This window comes from Corvus hawaiiensis, chromosome 7, assembly GCF_020740725.1.
Source record: "Corvus hawaiiensis isolate bCorHaw1 chromosome 7, bCorHaw1.pri.cur, whole genome shotgun sequence".
In the NCBI taxonomy this organism is placed as follows: Eukaryota; Metazoa; Chordata; class Aves; order Passeriformes; family Corvidae; genus Corvus; species Corvus hawaiiensis.
In genome coordinates, this window is record NC_063219.1 from 20,399,645 (window position 1) to 20,408,832 (window position 9,188).

General features: G+C 50.0%; 1 protein-coding gene across 1 annotated transcript in view; it reads right to left on the reverse strand.

Annotated features, from left to right (window-relative positions):
• Positions 1 to 9,188, reverse strand: part of GAD1 (glutamate decarboxylase 1) — a 39,210-nt gene extending 30,022 nt beyond the window's left edge. The window contains exons 1-4 of the mRNA XM_048309838.1: positions 9,100 to 9,188; positions 7,460 to 7,536; positions 2,252 to 2,397; positions 433 to 495 (exon numbers count right to left, since the gene is read on the reverse strand). Coding sequence (XP_048165795.1) covers positions 433 to 495; positions 2,252 to 2,397; positions 7,460 to 7,536 — 286 coding nt within the window. The 5' untranslated portion in view covers positions 9,100 to 9,188. The remainder of the gene's footprint in view (positions 1 to 432; positions 496 to 2,251; positions 2,398 to 7,459; positions 7,537 to 9,099) is intronic.

Sequence of the window (9,188 nt, forward strand, 5' to 3'; positions counted from 1 at the left end):
GACGAATTGCTCTTTAATAAGGCTCTCGTTAATCTTTTTTCCCCAGGAGATCCGTATTTTCTAGTCAGATAAGGTTGAAAAATTTCAGACAGTGAGAGGCGGCGAACTGGCCCCTCGCCCCCCGTTCTTTCTTCCCGCCGGCTCCTGCACTTTCTTCGCCCGGAGTGCCCGGCGCCTGCAACCCCCGTGTGTGGCAGGAGGGGCAGCGGGACCGCAGCCCTCCGCTCTCCGGCGGACAAAACCTCGGCCACCGCCAGCCCAAGGGAGGCACAGCGGCGGGGCCGGGGCCGCCGAGCCTCCCTGCGGCCGGCAGGGGGCGCCCGAGGCGGGGCCGGGCTCGGGGGCGCTCGGCCGGTGCTGCCCCGCCGGGGCGGCCGCGTAGTCACGCGTGGGTGTGTGGGGTGTCGTACGGGGAGGCACGGCCGCACTTACCGCATATCTTCAGCCCGATCTTCCTGGTGCACCCGTGAGCCACACCGCACCACGAGTCGTAAGCTGGAAGAGAGAGCAGATTTGTTCCCCGGGGGCGGCGGGGCTGTCCGGCCGCCGCGCCCCACCCCGGTCACCCCTGCACGGCTCCATCGCCGTGAGAAATGGCTGATTCCGAGCCCGGCGGCGCTGGGCGCGGGGCAGCTGAGGCTCGGATGACACCGAGGTGACATGCTGGCCTGCCCAGAGGAGAGGGGAAGGCACCCGGGACCCGACATCTCATCGTTTACTGGCGGGGCTCCAGGGAAGTAGCAGCTTAAAATAAAGTGGCGTGAAATGGGGTCACAAAAGAGTTCAGGAATTAATTGGGTGAAAAATAGTATTTGACTAGATGATCGGACTCGCATCACCGAACCTCGGACGGACTGACGGGCTGCCGACGGCCCTCCTAGGACCGCACCCCAGAGGGAACAGGCTGCTTCCCAGCCCCTGGAGTCGTGGCTCGGGAACGCCCCGGTCGGCCCGGACTGAGCCCACGGGAAGCGGGGAACGAAGCCCAGGACCGAGGTTGGAGGGTGCACCAACCGCGGCGCCGGGCACTGCCGGGCCTCTCCGGTCCGTCGCCCGCGGCAAGGGGTAGCCAGAAATCCGGCAGCGATGGACCCCGGAGGGCGACCGGGGAAGAGGGAGCGCTGACCTGGCGTTGGGGCATGAGGGGAGAAGATTTCAGAGGAACCGGGACGAGGACGGCTCACCCAAGCACGGAGGACAGCGGCCCGACTCTCGGGGAGGGGGAAGCGGCACGGTGCTCCCGACCGGGCGGAGGAGCCCTCTCGGCAGGGACGCTGAGAGTGCCCGGGGGCGGGGAGCCTGTGTGGGCAGGGCGGGGTGCTGCTGCCAGAGGTTATCTTAGTTTTAGCCGTGTTGCAAATTAATTCGATTTCTGCGTGTGACACCTCAGTCGAAGGCAGCAGTGCCTGTCACGCGCGCCTGAAACAAGACCCAGTGCTGCCGTTCGCCCCCTCCCCCGTTTTTTTTTCCAGTTTCAGAATAATGACAATAATGACTCCGATGCTCATGCCTCGTAGCTCTTTCAGGGTAAAAGCTATTACCCGCTCTGCTGTCCCTGACAACCGTTCATTTCTTACTGTTATTCGCTCTTTGTCTCCGATCTTTATAGCATCTAGCCTCTTTTTAAAATTATTATTGTCTTTTTTTCTGTAGGCAACGGTCTGAACTGCCTGGGAGGGCTATAAACTGATTCTCTATCCACCTGCAGCAGCCTTTGCTTCCCACTCACACCTCAATAACTCAAGGCGAATTCAGAGCAATTAGGAATATAACGCTTTGAAAAGCTGCAATTAGCATCCAAATTTCACTTGATTACAGGCTTCAGCGTAGGCTGAAAGGAAGCTGCAGCATTAGCATTTATAAAATGTAGCGGGGAGACATCCGCTTTAATATCCTGGTGTAACTTCGCCCTTTAACGGATTCATTTTCTCCACACCGCTTCCAACATCCCGATTTTTTATCCATCTGGGAGGTCAGTTTATTGTCTGTATCTCTCAAAGGCGGCTGTAAGATAAAGACAGCGTTGGCCACTAAGGTGGGCTTTTCCTCACAGCGTTTTACTCGCCGTGGACCGACCTCTCCTGTTCCCAGTACGAAGATGGTTTCTTTGTGTAGAGCACTTTCCGCACTTTGCTTAATGGCGCGGAACAGGGCTTCACAGATGCATAATTTCGTTTCGAAACTCGTTTTTTTGAGCCTAAGTGGAGAAAGCCTCCAAAACACTTAAAACGAAGAAAATATTAAAACCTACTTGTGGGTCGCAAATTAGGTGGGGTGGGGTCCGGAGCATCGTTGGAGGACGAAGGAGTGGAGGAAGCCATCCTTTCAGAAAAGCCCCGGTCCTCGGAGCTCGTATTTTCTCGATATTCCTCTGAGGGGTGGGCAGCAAGGAATTTGCTGGAAGGAAGAACAGGCGGGTTTAGTAGTCTAGTCTCCTGGAGCACCGCACCGGAGTCCCGTCCAGACGCCAGCGGGCGGCAGCCGCTCAGGTCCCGGGGCGGCGGGAGGACAGGCAGGAGCCAGCCGAACCGGGAAAATGCCTCAACAGACTGAAGAGAAAAATCTTCCCTTCGCTAGATTCCAGGGCGCTACCCCCCGCGCCTGAATGACGGATTTAGCAGAGCATGAAGACTACAGCAATTATATCGGTGGCCACTGAGCAGGGCAGTTACACGTCTCGCATCAAATGGAGACCAGCGTGCAAAGCGGGCTTCGAAATCAGCAGCCCGAATGACCTACAATCCCAAACAGAGCCCCCTTCTCGGCTTTACCACGTCAGGCTAAGCATTCAGGAAAGACTGACAGACAAAACCCCGCCACCACAAAGGTGCGTTTTGCCCAGGTCCAATGACAAGCGCCACATACATGTGTATTTGCACACACATGTTTCAGCAAATCTGGGCCAGTATGTGCTCCGGCACTAACCAGCGATCGCCCGTGCCCATGGTCGCTTTAGTGGTGCAAATGGCAGGAGAAGCATGTCTGTCTGGGGAAAGGAAGGTGTAGGAGCAGCCCTCGCTCCTCGCCAGATGTTCAGCTCTTTCCTGGCGGACACGGCGTTCCGATAAGCAATACAGGGTCGCTGATCGAGAATTGCCGGGTCAGTGCCCAGATCGTCTCTTTGTCCCCACGGCTACCTGCGATTTATTTTCTTCCCCTTGTAAAGAAAATGAAGGTCGCGGTAACGAAAGAACGCTTTCTTTGTTAGCGGCTTTTTTCAAAACGGTTGCTACCGATTCATTTCCACTGCTGAGTGGATTTACACCCGCGTGTAAACGCAACGGATTAACGATTTCAATGGAAAACAGGTATTTAATTTTTTTTAAGACGAAAAAGAAAACAGACACAAGCAGAAGAGATTTTCTAGACAATGCCTGCAAGTGAAGTAACAGGTTAGCACTATGTCTAGGGCGCTAGCTGTATCAAAAATCCCATTATTTCTCCGTACGTACGACAGCGACCAAAACCGATTTTAGGGGGAAAAATTGCTCCAGAGGTTCCCAAAGGCTTGAAAAAATAGGATGCTGTTTAGAGGACACTTACCGAGGGGGCGAGCAGACACTCTTATTGCCGTAGTCCAGGCAGGCAGGGCGACTCTAGCCTGTGAGCGACCCGCCGCTTATAAACTCTGCCAGAAACGACGTCGGAATACCAATCGCGCAGCGGAATTTAATGCGAGATGACCTTTTTTTCCAGAAGTGCTCCGATTTGCTTTTTTAAAATCGTGAATCGCCGGTTGATCTGCTTCGACGCAGGCATGAGTCACAGGACTGCCGCCACCCCCTCCGCGCCGCTCCGCACGGGGGCTGGGGACCGCTGGGGCGGCCGGCTGGGGCGGGGAAGGGCGGCCCACCGGCCCCGGCTGCCGCCGCTGGTCTGCTTCGTCCCGGGGCGGTGGGGCTGACTCCCGCGGCGGGCGGGGCTGTCCAGCCGCGGCAGGGGCGGCACCCCAGGCAGGCGGTTCTGCCGTGTGAGCCCCTCGTTGAGCCCCTCGTGCGGATGAAGCCAGAGGCTTTCCCTAGACAGCACCGGCCCGACCCGAGGTCGCCAGCTGTGCTAATAGGCACCGCACACATCGGCGCACCGTTGAGGGGACGGGGCCGAACTCCCGCCCCGGCCGTCCCTGCGGCCCCGGCCCTCCCCTGAGCATGGTGCGGGACACGAATGAGCCAGGCGGGGTCCGTGTGAATTGTATCTTAGCAACAACCCTTGTCCCCCCTCTTCGCCGTGCCGAAGGTCGGATGTGACCCACTGGCTCAGCCCGCGGTTCCCGCGGCTCGTCCCGCTCCTCCCCGCCAGAGGGTGGCAGAGGCACGGGTACCGCTGCAGGGAAACACCTGGATGCCTGTGACTTACCCTCAGGGTTGCCATTAGATTACGATTTTATACCAGACATCCCTTTGCTAAAACCAGAAACATTAAGACAGCAGTTTTTGTACCCCTGACAACCCTATGTCTGCGTTACTTGATCCCACACCCCGAGTATGCTTAGCCAACATTTTGTGGTGGCGACCGCGGTGCTGTATTTCAGCACACCACAGTAGCTACGCAGATGCCTAAACCAAACCCTTCTCAAAAAGATGTCACGTAAGGGGCTGGCAGGAATTCGCAATGAGATGAGAGGAGGGAGATCAGCCCGATGGAGCCAAAGAATTTCATCCTGTGCAGGATATGTTGGGCAGCGCAACGAGCAGCAGGGCTATGTCCTTTTTGAAGGACTCGAGGGAAAAGCAAAAACTTACAATCCCGTTTTGTAAAGGAAACCGGCCGACTGACAGCATTAAGTAGCCAAGACGATTACTTTGTCGAGCACACCTCCTCTCTAGGAACTGGACGTGTAACGAAAACACCGACAGCACAAAGGCTAGTTTTTAAACACGCCTTTACAGACATTAATGGCCCTAGGTGACATGACCTTTTCTCATATCTAGGCTATCATTTTAAACGTGATTTCAACCAATCGAGCAAAACATTTCCTTAGTGCAGAGTGTGAGAAATAATAATATAACTGTAGCTATTTGTCTTTATAAACGTAAACAAACGTTCAAAGGAAGTCATGGCAGGATTGCAGTACAAAGAGTCAACGAAAGACCACGTGAAGAACCCTTAAGCCATCAGTCACTGTGAGGCGAGACCCGGGCAGGTGAATGCCCGGCAGCCACACAGCGTGTGCGCTTATCCTTCCCTGATGGCTTTCCAGAAGTGCGTGTGTCTGGAGTAAACAGACACGGTTTAACATAAATATTTACATCCTCGTAGAATCTGAGGCCCGCGAGGGGAAGGAGCCAGACAATGAAGGCCAGCGAGCCTTCCGCGGCACGTTGGAAATACGATTCTTTCCAGCACCTCGATGGCGCGGCGCTCCCGGCTCGCCATTCCGGTCAGCACCGCGGACAGCGCCCGCTCCGGCCCGGCCGCGCTGCCCCGGGCAGGGTGAGCGGCACCGTCGGGGGGCGCGGGCAGCGGGTGTGCGGAGCCCTCGCTCCCTCCCGGCCGTGCAGGAGGATGCCGAAGGCGAACCCCAGCGAGCCCGGCCCCGCTCCCCGCCTCACAGCCCCTCTGGGTGGCGCTGTCTCTCAAGCCCAGACGCTCCGCAAAGCCCTGCGCAGAGCCGCCCGGCCGCGGCTGCGGCTGCTCCGAGCCCGGGCTCACCACGATCTATTCGTCCCGGCCCCGGCGGCGACAAGGGGAAAGCAGCAAACCCTGGGGCTCTGCGGGTCCCCCGCTCGCTCATCTACAGCGTGGCTGCACAGCACGCCTGGAAACGCTTGCTAACTCTCATTTGCAAAGGACCTGCTTGAAAATGCGACCTAAACCCGAACCGCTCCAGCTCAGCGGCTTCATTCAGAACTCGCCACACCAACTGAAATCTTTGAAACACCTTTGCCAGGTGCACACGCCCAGGCCAGGGCACTCAGAGATGTGCCGCTCCCACCGAGAGAGTTCAAAGTCTTCCCCTCCAGCTGTCCTGTTCAACCAGTCTGCTATTTTCTCCTCGCATGTGACTTCCCTGAGGCTACTGCTCGAGTGCACTCTAGGCACAGGTTACAGAGAATCTCTTTGCAGTTGGGGACCCAGAAGACTTGGGTTTTGCTTTGAATCCAGATGTTTACTGAGGATGTGAAACACACAGGAAAAACCACTGATGCAAGGTATCAGCAAGGCAGTAGGATGAAGATACATAATTCCCTTAGCTGAAGCTTGTAAGCAGCACATCAGTTAGAACTCACTTTAAAAAGCCAAACCATGGAGTATTTATGGAATTCACTTCCATCCACAAAGACTACTCAATTATTACATAGTTTTTATAGCTGTGGACATAGAAACAATGACTGTCAAGCAGAAAAATAATTTTTACTACTTGTGTTGCAGCCAGTAGGTTTGAAAAGTCACTGTGTTTGGAGCTGCATACAATATTTTAAGAGCTATGAGTGCCTCCTGCCTACACTGTGAGGAGGTCACAATGTAACTACATGCCAATAGAAAGGCAAATAGAAAAAAGTCCCTGCGCCGTAACGTTTTTGTTTCTTCATATTCTGAACTAAAGTCGCATTATATATGCATTTATCTGCAGGCAGGGCAGTAGATTTGATTTCTGGTGATTATTATTGTGGAGAGTTCCCTCCATTAATATTCCGTGTTGCCTTTTAATTGCCATTTTGTGTGGATTATGAATCTTTTAGCATGCTGGGATTAGGCAAACTCTTTCCTTGAAACTTCAATATAGTATACAATGCTAAGTACACAGAACACTTGTGATGTTTCTGAACTTGTGGGTTTGTCTTTTTGTCTTTGCAGTCTGTGATTTTTTTTTTTTTTTAGTAACACAGCTATAATAATTTTTAATCCAGTACATTATTACAAAATATATTTATTGCATCCAGTATCTCTTTTCCTACCATTTCTGGTATACAAATATGTCTCATTTACCTGTATCTTAGATCGAATGGAATAATTTAAATAAATTTCCTTAACTCTTGACACAGAAAAATGGGAAAATTGTTCAAAACTAAGTGTTTCAGAACTTTTCTGGCTATCATCTTCAGTGCTTAAAAACACAGATAAATAAATTACTGTATATCTGCAACAACAACAAAAAAAAATGAATATGCCAAGAGAAAAAAAAAAAACCAAATTAGTGCTTTGATTATTTGGCCCTGTCCAGAAAATTCTACTAATAGAAATTTGGTGAAGACTGTGGATTTATACTCCTACTCTACAGATAACTTTGGCTGTTTTCTGTCACTTGACAAAAATTAATTGAAGAGGAATGATACATTTGCTTTGGGTTTTATGAACAGTCAATAACTGATGTACCCAACTGGCACATACTTAAGGATCATGTGCATCACTCAAATTTCAAAGACAGCTCAAGATGAACTGCCAGACAGAAAATTCAGCACTGCTGTGATGAAGGGCATTTAGAAAAGTCTAATCTGAAGCACACTGTTTTACATACTTGTGGCTTCTTGTTTCAGGATGTCCCCTCCCTGATCCATGCTGGCATGTCTTGTTGTCCATTTTGATCTGCTTCATCTGAAAAACATTCCAAAGAACAACCCACAATCCCAAAACAATAGCAGTGGCAAATGCCAACTCTCAATACCCCCAAGTAAACATGGAAAGAAGCAAAGAATCCCCTTACTTTCAAACTGTAACAAAATATCTAGATGGATTTTAAAAAATTACTTAAGTTAGGTAACTGTGATTGTAGCCTGAAAAAAATAACAAAAGGGATAGTATAGCCAGTATGTCTACCAGTTTAAGAGATTGCAATTTTACCCTGCATCTGAAAGGAAATTTATTTCCCACCTCCCCCAGTAGCCCTGTAGAGCCAAGACAGCTAATGCCTGGATATAGTTCCCCTTATGATATGTTATTATAATCGTTGCATCTCACTGAATTATATCTTTTTATCCCATAGGAGGGCATCCGTTTACAATGAGAACCTTCAGCATTTTCAGCAATGCTGCTGCAGGAGATCATGCAGTTTGACTCTTCAATCTTAGAACAAATTTGGAGAGCTGGACTCTGGGATTTTTTAACATATGATTGTTTAAATTAAGCATATTTCATAAATACTCCTCAGGAAACGAGAAGCATGGGCTTTTCTGCTACTTTTGAAAAAAAGTTTAAAAAAGTAAAAAAACACTTCTCAAATCATAACTCAGTTTCAGGTATGGGCTTTTGAAAGTCTCAAAAGTTTTTGGGATCATTAAGAGTTGTGAGCTTAGCTAGGCGCTTTTTTGTTGTTGTTTTGGGTTTTCTTTGTTTTGTTTTTTGTTTGTTTAGTTTTGTTTTTTCCCCTTTTTCTCCTCTTTCCTCTGTACTGGATACGTAAGGTTTTGCCTTGACAAGTGTTAGTTTGCCCCGGATAGCTATCAGTACTAGCGAAGTAGCAGACTTTCTGCAGCACCACATTTGAAACCCTTCCTTCTTCTGGTTTCTTTTTAGCTAAAATATTACAGAAATGGAAATAAAAATCGTTTCCAAAATGAAAAGTTAAGGGCGCCTGATTGAAATACAAGGGGTTTAAGCAAAACAGCAATACCTACATTTTTTAACACAGTGCAATCAAAGCACAGAAACACAAACAGGAAGGTATGAACAGCTACAAAGATGGACAATTGGCACATGGTACTCGGAAAAGTACAGTGATTGTGCTTGTCCACCAAGATATGAGTTTGTCCACCAGAGAAAACAGATGGGCAGGTAAGAAAAAAAATCTCTTCTCTGTGTTAGACTGAGTAGTTCATATTCCCTATTCTGAGTGGATTTCATTAGCATTCTTAAAACTAACAGATTCCTATTTGGGGGTAACAGAAGAGTGCATGAGCTTTAAGAAAAGCCATCAGCTGTTACACGGGCTTCTCTATTCATTAGGAATATGGAAGATTATGAAAACATTGAGGGGCATTTTTAAGGAAAAAAATACTTCTCCCAGATCAAGAGAGAGGTGATTCAAATTGAAGACATCTCCCAACCAGAAAAATCAGATTAGAGTTGACTTGTTACAGACACATATTCCAATCTATTTATATAATAAAATCTCATAGTTTACTTCGTCCCTTCAAAACTTCTCTGCAAGCACACACTTACCTAATGCTCTCGACTCCTCTTGATGGTATTCTGATAGTTGCACTTGAAGAAGACAACCACAGGAAAAAAGAGAGCTGCTGTCATCTGGG